Genomic DNA, 24,891 nt, shown 5'->3' on the forward strand with positions numbered 1-24,891 from the left:
ACAGTCAAGATTAAAAAGTAACGAATAGATAAAGATTTAAGGACCCAAAGTGCATGCAGAGTATTTAAGGCAGGGGTTAAGACATTCTTCCATTAAAAGCCAGGATCAGTTTATAAAACCTCATTTTATTTCATAATATATCAATGAGACTTCCCTACTGGCCGTTTAAAAGGGTCAAATGTCAGGGAAAGTAAATGCAGCGAAAAGGATGAACAAATGCTGACGTTTAATGAACAGAATTCCCAGCACGGATCCGACGAGGCTCCGCAGACACAGCGGGAATACCAGGCACAGAATGACATGGTTGGAATTAAAAACAATTAAGGATGAATCGGGCACGTCTGAAGCCACGGCTCACCGGGGCCGTCGTTCTAACGACGCGTCCGCAGAACACAAAGGAGTCGGTGTTTGGGGACTCAGCCAGATCAGGATGCGATGGAGCCCCCTCCTTCACCCTCTGAGGGTAAATGTTCTCCTCAGCCTCAGCAGAGCAGCGTTCGGGTCGTGGTGTTTCAGGTACCGGTCGGGTTGCAGAGAGACTTCTGCCTGGTTCTGGACAGCCTGTGGAGCCGACGGCTCCGGCGCCCCCTCTCCTCGCTCTCTGAAGCAGCAGTCTGTTCAGTCAAAGCCCCCCCCGGCTCCTGGGCCAGCTCAGAACCAGAAACGTCCCCTAGCAGCAGGGGGGGGCTCTCCACCCTGGGAGGTGACTCTGGGTTCGGCTCTTGCTGAGGGCTGCCTTCACCCTCGAAAAGTTCCGGTGTGAAGAAGACGGTCTGGTCCTCTTCCTCTTCCTCTTCTTCTGCATCGTCTTTAGAGGGGGTTTCCCGTTCACGGCTGGGAGGGGGGGTCACTGCTGGGACTTCACTGCAGCCATTCACTCCCTCTCGTTTCGGACGAGGGGAGGTCTGCTGCTTCTCCAAGTGTTGGGGACGTTCCGATGCTTCCAGGCGGGGGCCGCTGCCACTGGGGGGCTTCGTTTTAAAGATGGGTTTCTTCAGGTTGGAGCTGACGGAGCTGGAGGTGAAAAAGGGGTGCAGAGGCGGCGCTGCTCGTTTCCTTTCCAGAGTCATCGTCTTCAAACGCTCTGCATTAAGAAAAAGAACATATCAAGTCATGTGTGGGACAAAGAAGGGACGGCCACTCGTGTCCCGGCCCGTGTCCCGGCTCGCGGCACGACGCCGGGCTGCAGAGCAACACGCATTTGGGTTCACGCTCAATATAACCCCAACAAAGGTCGAGAGGATTTAATTAAAAGCAACAGTCCAACATCTGCTCATCAGCTCGCTCCAGCGCCATTCTGGCACGCACACGCCCTTACAGTAATGAGGCAAGCCCCCAAACGGATCGCAGGAGCCCCACCCCCAACTGCAAGGAGGGGGATGGGCGGGGGTGCTGCAACCCACACCGCTATCTACCAAACCCGGCCACACCAGAAGCACGGGAAACCTCCGCAGGCTTCCTGCGGCGATGGCATCCTTCAGCACCTTCAGCACCTTCAGCACCTTCAGCACCTTCAGCACCTCGGTCCCTGCAGAGGCCGTTCATCAGTTCAATACAAGCAGATACCTGAGCTAACATGCTAAAGCAGCGCTTCTCCTTCAGAGGAAACGCGCGAGTTAAACGCCATCAGGCTTGGTTTGATTCCCTTCTTTGGCTTCTCACACATCCTGGACTTCAGAAGTAAAGCAGCTTCTTTAACCGAAACACGAAACAGACGTTTGCGTGATCTTTAACGGTCTGCACTCCCACCTCCTCTCCATCATCGTGATCTCTACTCTGCTCCATGGTGGTCCCTTTAAAAGTCATTTTACTTTCATAGATCGCATGGGATTGTTTTTCTCATCCTCGGAATGCCTCAACAATTAGTAGAAACATTTTTAGAATGAGGTTACAGGAAAGTTTGGTTCCTTCTCTAAAACGCTGGGCAGAAGTGAGCAGTCAAATCTGAACACATCTCTAAAGGCGATCATCCCAAACGAGATTTGCTGGAGGGGCCGAGGATACGTTTGTAGATCGAGATGCTAATGATGATGTTTCATCTTATCGTCGGAATATATAAGCATGTTTTGTCATTCATGTGAATTCATCAGTCAGATCGTCTGCTATAAGGGTCAATCAACACAAAGTGCACTCAGGTGATTTCATTCTATAGATGTGATGCATCCGGATCACCGCCAGAAGTCAGGAGATCAAATTCATGTCTCCAAGGCGTTCATGAGACGGTTGTGTTTTCTGAATACACGCTTGTGTCTCTCCACATTACGTGTGTGTGGACAGTAAAAATAAATAAATCATCCTTCCTGACCTTCCGGCTCCGTAGCTTTAACCTTGTGGAGGCGATTAGCAATGCGGCGCTGAACAACCTCTAACTCACCTGCTGTCTTGCTCAGCGGCGTGTGGGAATACCAGTGCGGGCTTGAGGCCCCGGCTGGACCCTGTCCCGCTGCCGTTTCTGCTAAGGAACCGTTTGGGGACGGGGCGGGGGAGTCGGGGGTCTGGCTGCCTGCGGGGGCCGCCGCCAGCGTGTGCTGCACCTGGCAGAACGCCACCAGGGACTGCATGGCGTTGCTGAAGGTGTCGTGATGCTGGACGAGCTGGCGGACCCATTTAGACAGACCTGAGACCGCCCAAACACACACACACACACACACACACCAAAGGCCAGTCAGTGGATAACTACTGCCATCTAGTGTTCAAACAGCCGGCCGTGAACGCTCTCGTCTACCTGTGATGTATTTACTGGGATTGTTCCCGTAACGGTCGTCCACCAGAATCAGCGCCCCCCAGTCGTTCCGGTGGCGGATGCACCTGCACAAGCACGTTGGGAGGTTTCAGCGTAAAGGACAGAGCGAACGCGGGTTGAATCCACCTGGAGACCGATTTACCTGCCCAGGGCCTGGTTCAGCGCTCTGTAGGCCTGGATCTCATACCAGCGATTCCCCGGCAGGAGACCCCGGGACCTGCAGTGCTGGTCGTTGTACTTCATCTTCAGCTCCACCTGCAACGCACCGGCGTGACCGTCAGCGGAGCCTCCAGCACGACGAGGGTTAATCACATCGACTGTTGGAGCTGATCGGATGAAATGGTACGAAAGCAGCCGCCGTGGAGGTCCATTTTAGCAGCAGGAAGGACTCTTGTGTTGGATGGAAGGGCGGAGCGGTTCATGCATGTTTAATGACGGGGAATTAATTTCATTCATCTCAGACATGAAGGGTAAAATCAAAGGGGCAACAGTTCGAGGGCAAAACACTCCCACACAGACCCGAATAGGTCAGTCATGCCTGCCTCCGTGGTATGAAAGGGTAGACAGGGATAAACAGAGGCCACAACAGAGTAAGGGGGGGGGGGGGGGGCAAGGTGGTGCAGGTGGGCACGAAGCATCCGTCGCTGCTGATTCCAGCGCTAACCTTTCAACATTGACAAGTGAAAAGTTCAGCTGGCGTCTGACAGGACGCCGTGCAGGGCAGGCTGCCGGACGGGGCTTTGACTGCTTCCGACAGGTAGCATGTGTTCGCCCCGAGCCACCGAACACGGGGGGGGGCGGGGGGCACGGCAGGTGAAGCCTGCCCCGTCACACGCAACACGCAGAGCCGCTGTGGCCTGTCTGGGCTGCAAACAAACAAACAAGCAGAGTCACAGGAAGTCCTGAACGTCGCCTAAAAGTTGGACGATGACTCAGACCCCCCCCCCCCCCCCCCTCGGTACAGCTGAAGGCTGGAAGACTACCCGGAGATTTAAAAACACACCTTTGCCTTTTGGATTTCAAAATATTAGCGCAGTGTTTCGTGGGGAAGCAGCTGACAAGCAGGGGGGGGGGGGGGGGGGGTGTTTAATGCTGCTGGCTTCACGGCGAGATGCTCGCCAATGCATGAGACACCCCAGCAGTTAAAGAATCCACTTCTGAACCCTCCGCTGGAACAGAAAGGCCAGTCGCCCCCGAGCTGCCGGTGCCATCTGAATCCAATCACAGTCCATTCCGGCGTTGGAGCCGTCGCATCGCCCGATCTGACATGACAGGTTGCATATGTGAAAAAGCCAATTCTGGCTGCTAGCAAATCTCACAAAACGTGCAGGAAACCACAAGCTAGAAGGGATTAGCCAAAATGTCAGGAGATCCCCCGCCTGCTCGGGCCTCGTCCTCCAGAGCTACCTGTTCATCCCCAAACCAGCGGCAATGATTCGCAGCCGAGCGCTTCTGTTTAAGATACACGTTCAGCTGTGTGTGTGTGTGTGTGCGTGTGCGTGTGTCACCATGCACGCCCCTGGCATTCTGGGACATCTTGTGCCTGTCACTGAGATTCCTGAGCGCCTCATCTGCCACATAGGTCTGAGCTGACGGCTGAGTGGTGCGTTTTTTAAGAAATGTGTCAGTGTGTGTGTGTGTGTGTGTGTGTGTGTGCATGTGTGTGTGTGTGCGTGTGTGCGCGCGCGTGTGTGTGTCACTCAGAAGGGCATCAGACTATTACCCTGCTACCATGAGGCTCATGGATCTGTGGGCTCTACCTGTGGAGCAGCGTTCATTCTGCTCCGACTTTGGCGTTCATGCGTCTCGACCTCGTCTTGATTTTTGTGAGGTTTTATAAACTTTTCCTCAGATCAGCAGGGTTTTCATTAATTCATGTGTTTTCCAGCTCAGACTTGTCTCAGTCTGGAGTGGAGCTGGTCCTCACTTACCAACGTACCCGTCTGAAGACGACTCGGAGTTACGACGGGCTTTCTGAAATGTTAACGTAGGCGTTTAGCGACGAGGAAGCGCTGTTACGGCGAGCGGAATGCACCGGCCGTGGAGTTGTGAGTGAGAACGTACTTATTATACCGTATAAATGGAATACTGTATACGTATGCATATATTTAAAAAAAAATGCATTGTCATGTCTGCTTTATCTGCCTTCCGGGTCACGGGTGTTACTGGAGCCTACCCCAGCTTTCCTATGGCCGAGAGGCGGGGCATAAACCGGAGGCGTCGCCAGCGCATCGCTGGGTAAACCACTTTTTTGTCGTTCAAAGGGGGGGATTGATTTAAGGATGACATCGTTTAGCGACGGCGTCACTAAGTGAGGGCCAGCTCGGATTTGGATGGGCCGCGTTTCCCTCCTCTCTGAGGATGTACTTGCACACTGTAAAAGATGCTGGATGGGAGCTTTGGTTTTTACTCTTAGTGATTTTTAAGACTGTGTCCAGTCGTGATAAAAGATTGTGTAAAAGTAAAGGCGAAATGAAGAACATGCAAACTCAGACGTCTGTAAATGGGCGGCGGTGATCGTGTGCTCTGTGGGGTTCCGTTAAAAGTTTAGTGTCTGCTCCCGTCAGCATATCTGTTTGATGATTTCTATAAAGTCTTCAACATTCCATTTCAACGTTTCGCATGCTTAAAGCCCTGAGAATTAAAGCCCCCCCCCCCCCCCCCGAGAGGCCTTATCAGTTGTAAGTGTCTTTTTATTGCCCGTTAAAGCCGGTTATTGTTCGAGTCACTCACGCGGGACGCGACTGTTGGAGGGACGCGACGTAAACGTAATTCCACCTTCAGCGGGGCTTTCTCTGCAGACGACCTTTCAAGTTCAACCTTTGATAACGCAACAGGCCAATAAAACGCTATGCTATGTGCTTCAGCTGCTGCGTCTGAGCGTTGGGCCCGTCTGGGAATGCTGGAGGGGTTTAAATGGAGCAATGGGGGGTGCTGCCGGGTGGGAACGGGATGAATGAATGAATTCACCGTGCGTGCACTTTAAAAGACTGGAACAGAGAGGCTGGAAGAACCGGGTCACGCTACACGTGTGCTAGGTGTGGGAAAAGTGCCACTACAAAGCAATCAAAGATGTGAAAATGGGCCGAACACAGAAGCGAGTGGAGCTGCTGGTTGCCCAGGTGATGATGCTGCAGCATCAGGCAGCAACCCAGGTCACATGATCATGAGAACCAGCCCAGGTTTCTCTTGGACCCAAGTCATAGATCCATTATCACTTTATCCACACACTTTATCCTCACAGCAGGCCATCAATCAATAATAATTATCAATGAGAAGCCTGGATGAAAGGATGAGGAGATTCCATGAATGCGTGTCGGGTCAGTAAAGTGCAAGGCATCGCTCTACTTCCTGTTGTCCCCCATAACCTTTGCTAGAAATGGGGTTTTAAAGTATTCCACTCAATTACTGGAGATTGGATTTTAGTTTCATCTATTGATGACTAAGCATTGGACCAGATACGCACATTCTACTGAAGAAGAGATATTAAAACGAAAATATTCTAATAAAAAAATAGTGAATATGATACCAACGTTTCCTCAGATCAAAAATAATAGGATTTCAAATGATCCAGAATGGCAACGCTACATTCTTCACGCTTTGTGTGCATCTAAGCATCACTGTCACCATGACATCTAAAACGGAAGCAGGACTGATCTGAGAGCTGACAGCTCTGGCCGAGGTGAAAGTGTCCGTCAGACACACACGCTGTCTCTGACAGAACAGGTTAGACAAAGTCCCGTCACGCTCTGACAGGAAGGCGTGGAAGAACGGCAGAGAGGCTGGAGAGGCTGAAACTTAAAGGTCAACTTGATCCGCTCAGGATGAAGCAAACGTCGCTGTTTGTTTTTACAGATCACCAAAAATAGATTATTATAAGATTATAATAACTCTCTCTCTCGGACATTGCTGTGCTTCCATTCACCTGGAGGTCTTTGATGTTTGGGAAGGGAATCCCGATGGTGACCACTGCCCTGGCATTGTCATCTGTGAAGTCGAGACCTTCGCTCACTTTACCCCTGCAGACAGCGATCAGCAGCGCACCGTCTACAAAAGCCGAAAATAAATAAGGAATCACATTCAGCAGATTACGCACGCACAAAATAATTATTATATTTTCTGCAAAAATTCATTACTTGGATAAAAGACTCAAATTTCATTTCAGCAAAACAGGAAGCCATGAAACTTGTAAAAATGTCGACCAGAATTGTTATAGACATCAAGTCATTAATGATCAATTAATGGTGATGCAGCAGGATCAGCAGGAGACGATGCGTCCCGACCTCACCTCTTTCCTCACAGAGTTTGATGGCATCGTAATACGTCTGGAGCAGCGCCTCAAAATCCCCCTTCACGCCGCCGCGGGGTTCTGTGATCACCATCTTCTGTTGCTCGAGCTTCTCCCAGAGGCCGGTGTTGGTCCATCGATCTCTCAGCTTGTCAAGCATCTGTAAAAGTAGAATTAGATTCAAGGGCAGCAGATACAGGATGCTTCTAAATGACAGGAGGGGAAACGGGAATGCACTTTGTTTCTAATTAACCGACAGCGAGTTAGTTCTCTGTGTGAACCTGCGTGAGCTTCTTTTTTACTTAACTGTTTGTCAGAGGAGCGGGCCTAATACAGAATCACTGTAATCCTGCAGACAGGCAGGCAGACAGACAGACAGACAGGCAGACAGACAGGCGTGTAGCCCGGGAGCTGCCTGTGTTGGAGCGGATTATTCTAAACAGGAACACATGGAGGTGAATTGATTCGCTGCTGGAAGCCCCCCCTTTGCAGACCCATCCTCGCTCTCATTTACTTCTGATGAAGCCGTAAACTTTGCGAGCGTGACGCGGCGCTCGTATTGCTTGCACACGACATTCCAAATGTAAGAGCGTGTCTACGAAGCGAACGTCGTGAGTGCCGTGAGCCCCAATGTACAGAATACACCGTATAATAAAGATAGCCTAGCGCAGCGCACAATGCTACACAGTCCATAGCGCACTACACACAGCGAGTACTGCAGTACCATCATCGGCTACTTGGCCACAGCTTCACTAAGAGCATCTACTGGCAAGCAGAAATATTTGATCATAGCTTGTAAATATAATAATATACATTGAATCAGCTAATAATGTAAACTTAGATGATCATTACATACTGTAGATCAGGACCTCAACCAGCTAATTATCTGTGATAGTGAAGATTCTTACGTTAGAATATGGATATGTATAAATATATATAAATATATTTTTTTAAAACCTAGAAGCCAGAGAAAGAGAAGAAACAGCATTTTTGTGTTATGTGTGGCAATAGGTGCAGGGTGTGTTTTTTTAGACGTAAAGAAGGGAGAGGACACAAAAAAAAACAACTAATAAAGTAACTGTAATCCACTTTTAAAATAAAGTACCGGTAATTAGTAACTTAATTGATGATGATGATGAATATGATGATGGTTTGCTGTGTTTTTGTGTTGTATGTTTTTACTATTGGGTCTAGAGCCTGTAATAAAGTTTATATAATATATTTATTAGATAGAATGTTAGAGTACAAGTACAGTCAAACATCCCGTCCGTGACAGCACTGGTAATAATATCACTGCAGATAGTAGTACACTGTTATCTGGTAGCAGTAATAATATCACTGCAGATAGTAGTACACTGATATCTGGTAGCAGTAATAACATCACTGCAGATAGTAGTACACTGATATCTGGTAGCAGTAATAATATCACTGCAGATAGTAGTACACTGATATCTGGTAGCAGTAATAATATCACTGCAGATAGTAGTACACTGATATCTGGTAGCAGTAATAATATCACTGCAGATAGTAGTACACTGATATCTGGTAGCAGTATGGTGACCAGCAGGTTCAGTACACGTCCCTCGTTACGGGTTAGCTCTCCGTTATCAGGCTGACAAACTATAGAATATATATACACATATATATATGGTATATATATGTGTATATTGTGAATTTCTTACCATTTCCTTCCCCATTTCTGGAATACAGAGCTTGAAAATGGAGCGGCCGATGCTCACGCCTGTCCTCGAGCAACATGGCGTTCTTGCCTTTATTTGCACTTGACAGGAAGCTGAAGAGTTTAAGCCCTCCCGTCATGAAATCACAGCTCCTGCACCATCGAGTGTACAGAACGTCAGCAGCTCTCCGGGGAGCCACATTGATCTAAAAGCCCCCCCCCCCCCCATCCAGGCCCGGTCCCATTCATGTGTGCGTGCTGCAGATCATATCCCTGAATAAGCATGGCTTCCCAATCAGAGAAGACTCGCTGGCTGGAAAAGCCGTCAGAAGGGTCAAGCAGAAGTTCTTGCAGTCGGCAGAAAACTTCTGAATAAGGCGTGTGAGGATCTGTACAGCCTGAAGCAGGTCCACGAGATGAGCTCTAAAGGCCATCTCAGGTATTCCTCCCAACTCCACATGGAGCTCGGCAGGAAACGGCAACAGGAACGCGACAAAGGAAGCGTGAAGCCGGGTGGAGACGCTCTGACATCGCGCTGAAGCGGCTTCATCAAGTCGCCGTCTCCATCAATATAATATGTGAATGTTTTATTCACATTCACTAAATATGCAGAGTTACATGGAGGAGGACCCCCCCCCCCCCCCCCTCGCCAAACTGTTTGTCTCCCAGTTGCTTCTCAGAGCAGGAGATGAATCATTCATGTTATGTACTCCGTGCAGAGCTACTCCCAAACAAAACAGCCATTATCTGCCAGGCTGCACTGATTCCACGAGCGTGGAGGAGGAGACTCTCCACAGGCGAGCGCCGTGCGGGGAGGAGGAAGCGTCCGGCAGCCGACAGGAAGCACGCTGCAGAGCTTCCTCTGACACACTGACCACTAGACAGGTCTGGATACGTGCAAGAGGGATTTACAAAGTCGACAGTAGAGACAGGAGCGCCTTCGTGTTTAGGATGAGCTCACCTTCAGGCCCTTTAAAAGCAGCTCAAGGAAATACAAAAATAACAAACGATAAATAAATAAAAAAGTCTATAAAAGCTGTTAATCAAAAGTGGATTCATTTGTTGGCCGTCACTTTCAGCTTCCAGCCAGGCCTTAAAAGGATCCCAGCTGTGATGCCTTGGCAACATCGATGGGAATGAGCGCTATTTAACACATAGGAGGGGGGGGGGGGGGGGCACAGAAAGAGTGAATAATTCACGGTGCTTCCGAGGCCCCGGTCGGTGCAACGCTCGGCCTCGGCGACGCGACAAAGTAGGGCAGGCCTCCCTGCCAGCTGGGACAAGGTGGCGAAACAAGTCGATGGAAGCAATGAACTGTGGTCTTCCTCGCACTTTTACACTTTCCCCCTGAGCGCCTCGCCATCTTTCACCTCCTCCCACCTCCTCCCACCTCCTCCCCGTATCCCTGGTGTCAGCGAGCGGCGTGGCGACACGTCGCAGCTCCTCCAGCGCCTGCTGAATTATGGAGCGACGGCATTAATGAAACATGCAGCCAGGAGCCACATTCTGCAGCCGCGAGAGGAGACGCGTTGTTGCCGCGTGAATTATTCAGCTCCAAAATATCACAGCGGCCGTCGCGGCAGGCCGAAGGTGGCGAGGAGCCACCCGCCACCTTCGGCCTGCCGCGACGGCGGCGAGGACGAAACGCTGCAAAAACACGACCTGCTGGCCGGAAGGGCCGCCGAGGCGTCCGCTGCAGGTCCGACATTAGGTCGATCACCAGATTGATCCCTTCATTCATTATTTCGGACCTCCGCGTGGGGAGGTTTCCCCTTTTTCACCTCGTTGTGATGGTTTTTTTTATGGTAACTGAATGAGTAACAGATTTGTGTTTAATGACATTTAAAGCCACAAATAGCTGCCGTGCTGTAACGATCGGAGCGAGGAGACGCAGGGGCCACATCCGAGCCTCGATCTGAAACTCTAAACCCCCACAAAAAAGGGAGCCGAGCCGAACCGCAGGAACCCGAAGGTTTCCACTGTAAAAAACGCACATAAAACATCACCTCAGCTATGAAGGAAACCAGGAGGGTCACGCTACACTGACAGACACGCCTCCCTTTGAACTGGCTGTAGTTCTCGAGCAGCCGGGTTCACCCCGCGCCCCGCTTGACCCTAACATGCCGGATGGTCGCCGGCATTGGGCGTGTCTCCACACAGACAGAAGATCAAATCGCATCGTGCTTTAAAAGCATCTTTTCGTTGCTGCAAAAAAGACAATCAGCCACCGTACCTCCGGGGGCGGGACCTAGACAGCAGGGTCCGCTGCGGTTTTAACGGGCATTAACTGGGGGGTAGTTGAGGCTAAGTGCTACAAAACCACAGAGTTGGTACATGGGAACGTGCGTGTGCATTTTTAGCTCATAGAAACACGAATTAAGTTCTGATGATATCCAGCGCTGTAACCCACAGTTACACAAATACAGCTAGCGGTTCATTTTACTGCCCGTTTTCATTCCGATCGTAGAAGTGAACCGAAGCGGCACCGATGCGTCCTGCTGTGTGGCTCTGACGGTGTGCAGAAACGTGCACGTTGATGTGCAGCAGACAGAGCCTTAAGATGCTTCTTCTTGACCCTGCACAGGTCCGGCTGTGTGTCTGTGTGTCAGTGTGTTACCCAGAAGGCAGGCGGGACTCAGCGGCACCAACCGGGCCTCCACGGGCTCCAATTAATACCCCAGCCCTTCATATCCCTTCATCTCCTCATCTTCAAGAGCTGCCTGCAGATTAAATATTTATGCAGAGGCATAAAGAGGGGGAGATAGAAGACTCCTACATGGCTATCAATAATAAAAAAACATCCCACAGCTCGTAGTCGCTCCTCAGCCGGCGTCAAAAGGAAGGTAAGATGAGCAAAGAGCCCGGGTCTGAGCTTCCCCTCCGTTTGGGTGGTAAACGGAGGGAAAGCAAAGGAAGGGCAGGAGAGAAATCAAAGCAAGGATCACCGCCTGCGACGCGCCGACACGCAACACGCAAACACAAACTGCACAAACACGGGAAGCGGAAATGAAGGTTCCCCCATCAGACGGAGAGACTTTCATTTCTTCTGTCAGGATCACACCTGCACAAACTGACTTTACAGCCTCAGCTTGTGCAGGTGTGTGTTTTGTGTGTGCTGCACCGCCTCCACCCACTGAATCTGAGGGGTGACATTTATCCCACCATTTTGCTAAGCTAAGCTATTTTTGTTATTTATTTCTGACAGGGCCGATTTCGGCTTCGTCCTGCAGCAGACTATTGTTTTATTGGTTTTTATTTAACCAGGTAAATTAATTGAGAACTAATTCTCATGTGCAATGACCTGGACCTAATTTGCATGTTTTTTTGGTGGGGGGGCGAAGGAGAACCCGGAGAGAACCCACGGGGAGAACATGCAAACGTCGCACAGAAAGGCCCCAAGTCGGATTTTAACCTGCAACCTTCTAGACTTTAGATCTCGTGCTCAACGATCATATTTGCTAATTGGCCAAAGACAGACACGGAGACATTTGCAAAGTGCAGCGTGAGAAATGGAAGGCTCTTGACCCTTTGTCGGCTCATGTGACACCGAGATACTGCATTTATTATTCATGAGCTAAAACCTCTAACAAACAACAGGAGACAAAGTGTCTCCGAGTCCGCTCAGAGGCGCCTCGTTACCTGAGAGGACAGTTCCATCAAACGAGTGTTTGACGAGCTCCTCTATGGATCGGTGGCGATCGGTAACGCGAGACACCGAGCAGCGGGACCGGCTGGAATCCAGCCTGGGCTCCGACAATCCAGGTTAGCGGGGAACCCGTCAGAGAAAGAAAGCGCTGGACGCCGCCACAAGTTACGGTCTGTAGCGCCTCCCAGTGGCGGAATATGGAAATAGAACCGCAAACTGTCCACCGCCACTTCTCTGACTGGAAAAGCACTCAGAGAGCACAGACCTCCGCCAAGCAGCTCATTCCCCTCCTGACTGGATCTACACCGTCCACATGGTGATCTGGATCAGCACCAAAAGGTTCTGGAGGTCTGTGCTCTCTGAGCGATTTTCTAGTTTTACAACGGTTCTATCGTGTTGTTTTTTTTCTGATCTCTAATTTACTTGTTAATTTTAATTCTTTGGTTAAACCAAAGTTAAAACCGTCGGCAGACGAATGCATTATTGCTCTCTTATCAGCATAACTGTGGTGGATTTAAACAAAGCATCAGATGGATTACTGTGAGGTGAAGGCTACCCGTTTTAGCTTGTGGGCTACTCACCTTGTAGGAAGGCAGAAAGCAGAGCACCCCTTTGGCCACCGCCTGGCAGACATGGAGCAGCAGAGCGCCCACTTCGTCCTGAAAGGTATACGTCTCCGAATGTTGGAAAGTGGCACAGAGTTTCCTGCCCTGAGGCCCAGAGCCGAGCGTGCCCACCCAAACCTGAACAGAGGCCATCAGAAGTCTTCATTTCAGAGCGGTAAATAGGACTGTGAACATCGAGCATGCAGCCCACGCCATCGCCAGAGCCCCCCCCCCCCCCCACGTGTCTAGCCACCAACCTGTGACTTGTTGATTACGTGACTGGCCTCCAGCTGGATGGAGAACTTCACTCCGAGTTCGGAAGAGAAGGAGCCCATCGGCGACAGGGTTCCTGATGTCAGCACGATGGTTTTCACCGAGGCGCTCAGGTCAGAGAACGCCTGGAAGACAAAACGATTTCTGACCACATGCTGAGGAGCAGCGGTCACAGGTTTCACTAAAACCCAGGAGGAATTGTCCCATGATACGCCTCTCTCTTCATTTCCTCACCTCTTCTCCTCACACCTTCATCCCTCCTACCTGAGATGTGGGCGGAGGAGGTGACAAACAGCATGAGCAAAGAGGAGTCAGGAGGACCGGGGGGGCTCTCAAAAGGAGGCGCCCCTACTCACCATTGTAAACCCGTAGCGCCTCTCCTCCTAGAGCACGGCCGTGTTGTGTTAAGATAATTGATAGTCAATAAATTGCTCTAATTCTTAAATTGTTGCACTTACAAAATATGAATTTAACGCTTTCTGATGACAGGAAGTAACTAAACTGTAAAGAATGATATTAAGAAGCATAACAAAACACAGAATTTAGGATAAAATAAACAGTTTTAACATGAATGGACCTCTTGTAGCCTAACAACCTCTCACCACAGCAGGGTTCAGACACCAGAAGCTCAGCGACAGGACTTCCTTCTTGACTCGGACGCCCTGGCGCTGTCTGTGGCGTGGCCGAACAAAAACGCCCCGGGCGTCAGGGACATCGGGGGGGGCCTGGCTGGCCCAGGCATAGCCCCTCTGGAGAGCTACCCGGTAGTCTTCAGCAAACCTGCGGAGAGAACACAACTCCTGAAACGCCGGCAGCGGGACCCGGGACTGTGGGGCAGCTGGTCTTTGTGTAGCCCCCCCCCCCGACCTGCAGTTGTCTCTGTAGAGGAAGTCCAGCACCATGAAGAGGCCTTTCAGGACAGTGGAGGTCGCTGAGCTGATGGTCGGGACCTGCACCGTATCTTCTTTACCATTAACCAAACCAATCCGCTCCTCTTTCTCCAGTACCGCCGCCAAGTTTTGCTGTCATAGCAAAATACGTTAATTACGATTAAAGACCCGAACTGTGTGCAAGCGAGCTAATCAGAACATGAAACCTCTGGGGTCCTGGTAGCGACCCGAAGGCTCTGCTGAAGTCTACGAGACATTTTAAGGTACCTTCAGGATGTCAAAGATGTCAGCAGTGATTCCCAGGGCGTGAAAGATCCCGAGGATATCCTTCCCGCTCCAGACTTTACAGGAACTTTCATATCCCCGTTCAGACAGCAGGCACTGGCTCTCTTGGATCCAGCTGCGCGGTGGAGAAAAGACGTCGTCATTGTCAGAAACTCAAATCCCACGAGGCACTAGTGAGCGTTAAGCCTCCGATTCACTAACTTGATCAGGCTATAGCAGAAGTTCCTCAAGGGCTCGTGCTTGGACGCTCTGATTTTGTTGCTGATCATGCCATCCAGCTCGTTCCCGGACATCAGCAGGCTGTCGTGGTTGAGGGTGAAGCTGGCACTCTCTCTCGCACAGTCCTCAATGTTGTGGGCCTCGTCCAGCACCAAGATCTGCCCTTCCAAGTTGATATCCATCTGGTGGCGGCGGAGGAACACAAAAATGAGGAGGAGCCCCCCACGTCAAGGACTTGTTCTTCGGCCTTTTCCAATCGCTACTCACACTCTCTCTGATCATTGGGTCCAGCAGGTAGTTATATGGGCAGAAGATGATGCACGCCCCCTGCATGAGTTCCCGGGCAGCGTAGTAGGAACAAGACCGGAGCCGCTTGCCCAGGGACACCAGGTCCTCGACGTCCCAGGCCTCATGCAGTCCATGGACCTGCTGGAGCAGGTACTGCTCCCGCATCTTCTGGACCCCATGGTAGTAGTGGCATGTCCGGCCCTGTAGCATAGCATTATAGACATGATGCACATAGAAAGGGGGAGCTACAGCACCATGCAGTGCCCCCCCCCCCCCCCTGTACGGAGGGTCCGCTTGGTTCCAATAACTCAATGTGTGCATCATCCTCACGTCTTTGGCGTCCAGCAGCTCCTTGCAGCGCTCGTTGCGGGCGGCGTGCGGCGCCACCTCTGGATTCACGCAGGTGTGCTCCCTGCTGGACAGGATCGTCATGGGAACGTGGGAGTAGACGGTGCGCTTCAGCTCGTGGGCGATCTGAGTGATCTGCTTGTGGGTGCGGGTGCCGAAGAAGATCTTGGGAATCTTCTTTTTGTCCTCTTTGTCCTTCGCGCCGTCTTTGGTCGGGGCACACGGGCACCGGGAGCAAGGCTCCGGCGGCTGGACGGAGGAAGAGGAGCAGCGATAAAGATTAGTTAGGCTTCCATTCCTTGCATGTTTCTTGTTATGTAATACAAACCAGAGGGAATGGTTTTTGGTGAGGTAAAATGTGGGTGGTTAAGGTGGCTGCTGCCCCCCCCCAGAGGTTTTTACATAACCCTGCTATCAAACACATACAGGTGCGAGCACCAACCAGCCAGAAACATCTGGACTTCACCGCTTGAAACCTTCAGCTCATTGAATTCCTCCGGTGAGAAGCTTCGGCATCTCTGGCAATGAGGTCACACGTTCAAAGCTAGTTTACATCTGCATCCACATGGTGATCTGGATCAGCACCAAAAGGTTCTTTATGCACCAGTAGTGTAGGAGTAGTAGTAGTGAGCGATGTTCTTAAAGCCTCCATTATAAGTAAACGGGAAAATCCAGATGTTTTTGTATCCAGAGGGGTACCCGGATCGCTCTCAAAATTTAATTAGACCTAAATTAGACCAAGACCCATTTTTAGATTATATATTTATTTATTTTTTTAAATCAAGATCCATCAAGCATCTTTTCCGTAATCCTGCTAGCAAGCCGTCAGTAACACCATGGAGGTCCTAAAAATCCTGGATGGGTTTCATTCAGGCTGCGGTGGGACGGGGGGGGGGGGGGGCGGGAGTTCAGAATTTAAGGACAATCTGGATGAAGAAACTTTCTTCACTTTGTTCCCCTTTTTGTCCTCAAATGTCTCCATAATATTTGCAGCAGAAGCTGCGAGGCTCCCTGATGACCCTTTATTCGTGTTTACCTCGTGGTGTCAGCGGGTGAAACATGCGTCCTGCGGCCCGTCCCTATTGGCTGAACGGACCATGACCGACCAGAGGAGCGTCCACACAGACAGGCGTCCTTTGAAGGCTGAAACCCGACCGGACGCCGTCGGCTGAGGAGATCTAGCTGCGACGTAATTGGACATCCCAGTGATGTCCCAACTTCTTTCTCTCACCCCTCACAGGTGAAGTGCAGCGAGCAACGTGTGTGAAACCGATCCTGCTTATGTGTCGAGCTCTTTTAAGTGGAGCGCTCGCATCCATCAGCGGATCACACGCATCTCAAACACATTTCAGCCGTCGACTCGCACCGTATTTTAGCGCGGGAAAAGGATCCTGGATTATTATAGAACAAAACAACATCAGGGTGACATCGTCTCAGTCCGGTTCATTTCAGTGGGCCGTTTCATCGCCGTCATCCTGTCGGCCCTTCAAACGCCGTATTCAGACTTGTGTAGGAACTCGTTTGTCAGAGATTGATCTCATCTAAATTATTAACCAAACGGGTTTATGTGTGAACCCTCGACAGCAGACGCGACCGCTTCCTCCTGAGAACGCAGACCGCCTCGTACCCTTCGGATGACGGACGAGCAGCTCCACTTACCTGGCGTGTTTTGCCCATCAAATATTACAATGTGTGACGGAGTACAAGCCAAACGGAGCCCTTAGAGAGGATTGCTCTCAGAGCTGAGGGGCTAACGAGCCCTGAGCCCCGACACCAGCTCAGGTTACCGCTCTCTTCTGGAACAGTTTCGCTCCCGATCGCCTTACCTGCCGCTGCCACATTAAATAGAGCCATCCAAATATCCAGCCCCGAGATGGCCGATAATTACTTATTCATTGGCGGGGGGGGGGGGGGGGGCTGCTGATGAATAGAGGCCCTTGTCAAACACTCGAGCAGGAAACAGCTGACACAAGCGTATCCTTTTACCCGCCTGGACAACAACAAGGTATCAGGCCTGGCCCCACAGCCCAGAGCAGACACCCCCCTGGACAGGAAGGGGGTAGATACCCGGGGAAAAGGGGGCGACAAAAACATGCTGGTGTTAGTCAGCGTGCTGCTAGAAAACACGAGGAAGCCGGCATTCAGGTGTACTTATACATGCACCGGGTACTACTCCGTAAAGCTGAACAGGGTTCCTGGTCCTCGTGGCCAAAGCTTTCTGGAGCTGACAGAGGTCATGGTGTCACTGAACACCTTGCAGCATTCACAGGTGGGCTTCTGTTGCCGAACTGCCTGCCAGCACCTGGGAGATGGAAATCTCACACTCCGGGGGGGGGGGGGGGGGGGGGGCTGCATTCGGTGGATCAGGCCGGTATCACTGGCGCCTCTCTCAATTTGCTGCTCTTTCCCACAATTCATTCCAGTAATGGTGGGCTTCCATAAGCAATACTTCAGAAGACATGACACCCGACACCCACTGCTTCCCGATAGGTCCACGCCGCACAGGTAGACGCCCCGGCAAATATCACCTGTTTGTCCCTCGGGCGCAGTAACCAGCGGGTGAACCCCATTCAATATTTATCCCCGTGGCTTTCGCAGATCAGCGGCCCGGGCGAGGGGAACGCTCTTAATTAAAACTGGAGCCGCCTTCAAAGGGCGCCATTCAGGCCGTCAGTCAGCGCTCGGCGAACAAAAGAGCCCGGCTCACGTAGCTGCGGGGAAACCGGAGATGGAAACACTTTTTTCCAACTTCACTTTCCCTCCTCCCGTTTTTCCACACACCTGCGGCAAGTGAAGACACACTTTGGAGATTCCAACCGCAGCATCCTGAGGTTCAGCAGGTCGACTGGCGTCTGGGCCCAGAACCGACCTCAGATACTCTCGATAGTTTAAGAACAAGGTTCTACTCGATGCCGCTGGTCAACACTCGCAGAAGAGGACAAACACAACATCCTCCAATCAGAGCACTTCCTGTTATGGTCTGGTGCTAAACTATCAAACTCAAATTGAACTGAATAGCAAAAAAAACATGAATTGCCTTGAATTCTCTTTGGCCTCAGTCAATTCTGTGGAATGCACTGCCACCTAGTGGTGATGGTGAACATGGCGCGGGGCTCACTGACAAATCAAAGAGGATGTGCGTCACTCCAGACAGACCTTTGTGTGGAGAGACCGTTTGCATAATGGACGTGTCTCACTGGGGACATTCTGATACTCTCATTAACTGCTGCCGTACCATTGAATGAATTTAATTAGCCCTCAGGTTGCTCATGCTGGGGCGCGGGGGGCCTGGACCGGGTGCGTCCTCTCCCTACCCAAATTCCCAACGTTTGCCGATGACACTACGGTCATCGGCCCGATCCGCGACGGCGTCGGAAACAGATTCTTGGGGTCGTTGATGCTGATTTTTGTTTTTTTTAAATGTCTGAAGCCAGAAAATGGCTTCAGAAAGGAAAAAAACAAATAAGAGGGTGGATTGATATAACACAGATGAATTACATTCGTACTGAGGAACCAATCAGATTGAAGAGAACTCGTCCTGATTTTACATAGATGGGAAAGAAGAACCCTTCGATGGCTCTTATTGGTCCACGTGTAACGGAGGCGGTACCGTCTGGGGCGTACTCACACAACATGATGGAGACGAGCCGGCCGGCTGGATGCTGGGTTTGGTCATCCAACTGGGAGGAGCACCATCATCATCATCATCTTCATCATCATCATCATTTAGGAACACCACTCCCTTCTCCAGACGCTGCCTTTTACGGCTCTGAAGAACAAACCCAGGAAGAATGCTTCATTTACAGGACAGAAACAAGACAGAGCTTTACAGAGAGACGGGGGACATCGAGGCAGTTTGCATGATGGACGCGTCTCACTGGAGACATTCTGATATTACTGGAGAAGAGCCGGTGGGAGGTTAAAACTGAATCCCTCCTGCTTCTTGTCTTAGCACGAAGTTTCCTGTTCAAGGACAAATAAATTCACGAGATCATCGCGCGTTGTATAATCGGAACCTTTGGTCGGTTTTTATATTTTCGTCTCCACAGAGGAGGGAATTCGTCTAAGACTAAAAAGGCACAGCCGTTCCCTGCCTGTTTTGTGTGGGCTGCTTTACGTATACATCTCGCCGTTTAATGGCCCCCAGACTGCACGCCGGACGCATCCCGATTCATCCGCATGGATCTCAGCAGAACGCACAACGATCTGACCTCCTCACCAAAGCACTGCAGAGAGCGTACAGGGAACATGACACGGATCACAGTCAGAAGAAACGGCATCAACCCCGCTACCTGCTGCTCCACGGAGCGGATTCTTTTTCGATCCGGCTGGAAGTCGTCGTCGGCCTCGCGGTCGGAGCCGCGGGATGCCTGGAGCTTGTCAGACAGACGGGAGGCTAGAGACGGTTTCCGGGGCTGCGTCTCCTCTGGGATGGAAGCAAAGCAAAAGGGACACATAAACATGAGTGGACATGTGGAAGAGGAAAAGCACTGGCCAGAGCGTGTCTGCAGATAAAGGGTCAAAGGGCAAGACGAGGAAGTAAAAGGTACTTTCTATGGTCAGGTGCTGGAGGCGGTGGCTGCGCCGTGTCCTGGCAGGGGGGCACGGTTGGATCCACAGCAGCAGGTTGGGTCCGCGCTGGGCCAGCAGCGCTGCAGGTTCTGCTGTGGCACGGACACCGACAGGAGGCGGAGCCATCGGGCGTCTTGGAGTCGCTGCACTTTTCCTCCACAGGGCTTCCTCCTGCTTGAACTTTAGCTGTGAACACAGGCGCAGTGGTCAGTGCAGGCGTCTCACAGTCATGTATTTGTAGTAGGTAATCCTCATTTCTCTCGTAAACATATCAAGTGTTTCACAAGCGTAGCTCTCAGGCCATTTTAGGTAGGCCGTCCAGGATTAAATTCGGTAGTGAGATAGAGCCCCCCCCCCCCCCCCCCCTCCACACACACACACAAACACGACTGTGTCGAATTCCATAAACATCAGTCAATAATCAACCGAGATAATGAGGAACACATTTTGAAACTCAATTTACTGCACCGTTAATGAAAGTTTCAAAGTGATCCAGAATCCAGAATCTCTTCTGGATCATCACCAAAATGCAATCATCTGTTCCTGGTAACACACACATGCTAACACACACGCTAACACACACACGCTAGCAGGCGTCACAATAAAGAGATAACAACTTTTCCTGAATATTTCATCAAGATCCGTCCATAACGTTTTGAGTTATGTTGCTAACAGACAGGCAGGGAGACAGACAGACAGACAGACAGACAGACAGACAGACAGACAGACAGACAGGCAGGCAGGGAGACAGACGGCTGCAATAACCTAACCTCCTTTATCATGCGACCCGACCTCCAGAATCACTTCGGTGTCACTAATAGTTATCAGACCATCCTTTCATCCAGATCCACCACAAACCTTCTATCAAGATCAATGGCATCTGTGTAGTTTACTGTTAATAGATAATGCCACAGATAACCCTGGCTCTGTGATGGGTTCTCCTTCTCCTCTGTAGCATGTAGCATGTAGCATGCCCTATACCCCCCCCCCCCTTGGAGGAACCGTTTGGGACAGTCCATCTGTAGCGTTTTCATCGTTTTATTTGGCCTCACCCAGAGCGGACTCACCAAACTGAGCCTTCTGCCAGCCCAGCGCGGAGCAGAGTAAGGCCAGGCTCTTTCCACTCCCGGTGGGACTCTCCAGCAAGCAGTGGTGGCCGTTGTTCAGCGATCGTATGATCTGCAAGCAAGTCAGATGATCAATAAATACAAATTAAAAACATTTCTACATTTCATATGCTTGCCTCATTTAAACATCCTGAACTCGTACATAATTTGGGCGCTCAGTTTGTGAACGCTTTTCTCTGAGGGCTACCTCGGCTAAAGTCTAAGCTAAAAGCTAAACTGTGTGCTTCTATTTGCCTTCCTGGGGTAGTATAGCCCCCCCCCCCCCCCCCCCATCCACAGCAAAGGGAAATGAGCTTCAGGATAAGCAGGTAGAATTAGATGACATTAGAATTCACTGGTTTCTTTGCCTGAGGAGGAATAAATAACGAAATAAATGAATATTCAGCGTGTCTTAAAATATAAAGTGATGGCTGAAACTACCATAAAGACACAACTATGACCCAGAACTATGTAAATACGTTTATGTATATTTAAATACTATTACCCCAAACTTACAATAATAACATTATTATTATTATTATTATTACCCCAAATATAAACTTACAGCTGTCATTTATCTCGTTATTAGCTACAGGCCAGCTAAATGACTCAATGGCACAGGTGTGCATGTTACATACATACATGTGCATGTTATGCTATGCTATGCTATGCTATGCTAATCCGCTCAGGGGTTGGGCGCGTCAGGTGAATATGACGTCACTCACTGAATTCATCATGGCCAGCTGGGACGGGTACGCCTTACAGGGGAAGTGGACAGTCACCCCCCCGATGGTGTACTGCACCGGGGATCCGGCCATGGTCGTCTGTCCCGGAGAGAGACCCGCTTTATCCGGATGAAAGGGTCCGTCACCTTCCGAAGACCTCCGAGTCCGAGAGGAGAGCGGGAGCCGCGTTTCAGTCCTGCTTTAATCCCCAACAGCCCGCTAATCCAGACATGCTGTTTATGCTCCTTTCTCTCGTCTCATATGTCTTCCCGCTCTCACAAATCAGATTCGGGAGATTACAGTAGGTTAGCTACGTTGACGTCCATTTTGGGGCTTCCTATTTACATTTTCAAAATAAAGACTTTATGGTGAAACAATCCGACAGATGTTATCGTACAATTATTTTTATTTCATTATTCTGCTACGAAATAGCATCGCACAAATTATTATATTTTATTTTGCTATTCTCCTACAGCAGTAGATAACATGGCTTTCAATGTGAACGTTTTTACGTCACCGATAGTCAATTTTAAGGCTTTATTTTGAAGGTTCCGTCTTTCCGACACCAGACACTAAAGACTGCAGCTTGATATAGAAAAGAGTAGCGGAAGTGACGTTGGTAAACATCCGCTTAAGAACCACACACGTCTGTTGGTTTAATCTTTAACCTACTAATGAACGTTTTGGATAAATATGATATGGATCAGGTAATAAAATCATAAAGGATTAAATCAATCAGCATGAAAGAAGAGAGCCTTAAAAGGACTGGTCAATAACTACTATTGACCGCTAGGATCAGTAGTAGCGTAATTCCATTACATTTTAATCAAATATTATTTAAATACATTTGTATCTCAACTCTGGGTGTGTAGTATTAACTGAAATATAATATTGATTATTGGTGAATGTGCAAAACAATCTAAAAAAAATGTTATAACAATAATCATATTGGCGTTGTTTTATTATTTTATTCTTTGTTGTTTACGTGGTCGAAATAAATAAATAAATATTTGGTTAAAAATAATGTTTTTTTTAGTAATTTCATTATTTAGCAACTAGTTAATTTCCATTTGCAGCTCCTGGGCAGATGAAAAATAAGCATACATACAAAAACAAAATATAACCTTCAGAATAAAAATATGGAACAAGTTCTAAAAACACAAGCATGTATTCTAAAATGTAAAAACAAGTTGTCATGATGGAAAATTAATGCTGACAAGATTGTCTTGTCTCAAAATCATTCAACAGAAACTGATACTCTATCTGTCCACAACACCAGGAAAATTTCTACCCAATCCATGACTTCACCTGCCACTGATCAGATGTCATACAATCTAAGAATCTTACGCTGAACAGAAATAGAAACGCAAAACTTTGGTTTTTGCTACAATTTTTCACGAGTTGAAAGCAAAGATCTGACTTCTATCTAATAAAAATGCCCATTTTGCTCAAATTCTGTTCACAAACTTGTTTAAATCCATGTTAGTGAGCACTTCTCCTTTTGCCGAGATAATCCATCCAACCTGACAGGTGTGGCATAACAAGATGCTGATTAGGCGGCATGATTATTGCACTGGTGTGCCTTAGGCTGGTCACAACAAAAGGCCACTCTTACAAATAAAGTGTGTCAAGGCTTACAAAAGGTTTAGATATTTGTATCAATAATTATTTTTGAATCCAACTTTAGAAGTGACGTCATGTGCAAAAACCCATGAGCCCATGCTACCCCACTATAAAATGAGACTGCATTGTTGTTGTTGTTGTTGTTTTTTTGGGGGGGGGGGGTTTGACTGAGAGATCCCCAGCAGGGTAAACACATACTGTGGGTTTAAGCGTGTACAATTGGTAGAATTGTGGAAAACTCAAACTTAAGAATGCATGCTGGATGCGAGAATGTCGAAAATATACCGTATTGGCCCGAATATAACACGACCCCGGATATAATACGACCCCCTCTTTTTCAAGACTCAAGTTTGAGAAAATACTTTTTGAACACTAATTTCAATTTTTATACAGAAAATAATTACAGTACATCCGAAACAAATGATTATAACAATAAATTCGAGAGAAAAAGCATGTTATTTTGGCACATTCAAATCATGCAAAAACTGTCTCACATCTTAATATCTGAACATTTAAATATGTGAACTAAAGCGCAATCACATTTGTAAATGAATGGCTTCTGGTTTTTTAAATGTAAATAAACCAATCTACTGATAAAACAACAAAATTGCAATAACTGCATTAACCATCAAAGTGAAGTCTAACTGGGGGGATCGTTGTTCTCCAGCGCCTCCGGGGTTAACTTCCAGACCACGCTGGGGACGAAGGCTGAAGCGCAGCAACACAAGATGGACGCCGGCCAGACATGCTGAATCACTGAAGCTGCTTTATTTTACTTGCACTGTTAAACAAAACTCAGTTTCCTCCTATCGCTCGCATATCTCTGTCTCAGAGTTCTCTCTGTTGCTGCTCTGCGTGCTCTCTCTCTTTATCTCTCACACACACTCGCTTGTTCCGGCGGGACACGCCCCAGCTGGACGCGCGCACACACACACACACACACACATCCACACAGACACATCTCACCACATATGAATAAGGAAAAACATCACAATAAAATAATGATAGGCGTTCGCTTCAGTTCACCATTAGTTGTAACGATATCTGGCGCCATCTAGACCCCGAATATAACACGACCCGACTTTTTCAGCCTAATTTCAATGCAAAAAACACCGTGTTATATTCGGGCCAATACGGTAATGGCTTTCAATGTAGAAAAGGAAAATGTGTCATAAAAGTGCCAACCCCTCAAAGTGCAGCGTGTTATAGAACTTCCTCTATCGGGATGTCAACTCAGGACATAAGTGGGACCAAGTCCCCCCCCCCCCCCCCCTCAATCAAAACTGACTGAAACATAAAAATACATTACTACCCACTTACAAAGCATAATACTTAACTTCAGAGAGCTTTTTATTTAAATTCATTTCCACTTTTTATATTTCACATTTACACTTTATGCATGCATGTTATGCTGTTTTCACAGTCACCAGGGGCGACCAGTCAACTGTGTGTGTGTGTGTGTGTGTGTGTGTGTGTGTGTGTGTGATACAGAGTCAGCCAAAATAATGTATACACATATCAGGAATAGAAATACTTGCATAAATATTTCAATAGCAAATTTCAGACATCATGAGATTAAAACAAGTTATCTTTGGCCTCTAC

The 24,891-nt window shown here is 49.1% G+C and overlaps 1 protein-coding gene across 1 annotated transcript; it reads right to left on the bottom strand.

Moving 5' to 3' along the window:
- Nucleotides 1-151: 151 nt before the first annotated feature.
- brip1 (BRCA1 interacting helicase 1) lies at nucleotides 152-21,759 on the bottom strand. The gene is made up of 19 exons (XM_068745563.1): nucleotides 21,667-21,759; nucleotides 20,903-21,014; nucleotides 19,818-20,021; nucleotides 19,556-19,689; nucleotides 18,892-19,032; nucleotides 15,246-15,512; nucleotides 14,895-15,116; nucleotides 14,610-14,809; nucleotides 14,391-14,523; nucleotides 14,101-14,255; nucleotides 13,836-14,013; nucleotides 13,218-13,358; nucleotides 12,937-13,098; nucleotides 7,032-7,191; nucleotides 6,669-6,790; nucleotides 2,886-2,998; nucleotides 2,726-2,808; nucleotides 2,375-2,617; nucleotides 152-1,084 (listed from the first exon to the last, which is right to left on the bottom strand). Exons 1-19 carry the CDS (start codon nucleotides 21,757-21,759, stop codon nucleotides 513-515), a joined length of 3,435 nt encoding a protein of 1,144 aa, XP_068601664.1. The 3' UTR covers nucleotides 152-512.
- Nucleotides 21,760-24,891: the final 3,132 nt, after the last annotated feature.

This window comes from Brachionichthys hirsutus, chromosome 11, assembly GCF_040956055.1.
Source record: "Brachionichthys hirsutus isolate HB-005 chromosome 11, CSIRO-AGI_Bhir_v1, whole genome shotgun sequence".
NCBI lineage: Eukaryota > Metazoa > Chordata > Actinopteri > Lophiiformes > Brachionichthyidae > Brachionichthys > Brachionichthys hirsutus.

Bases quoted from the DNA above. Each gene is read 5' to 3' on its own strand.
- brip1 (XM_068745563.1), bottom strand. From the start codon at position 21,759: ATGGCCGGATCCCCGGTGCAGTACACCATCGGGGGGGTGACTGTCCAC. The intron at 15,117-15,245 runs GTGAGGATGATG...GCTATGCTACAG, and splicing joins AGCTGCTGGACGCCAAAGAC to GGCCGGACATGCCACTACTA. The intron at 2,999-6,668 runs GTGAATGGAAGC...GGTGCGTTGCAG, and splicing joins CAAACATCAAAGACCTCCAG to GTGGAGCTGAAGATGAAGTA.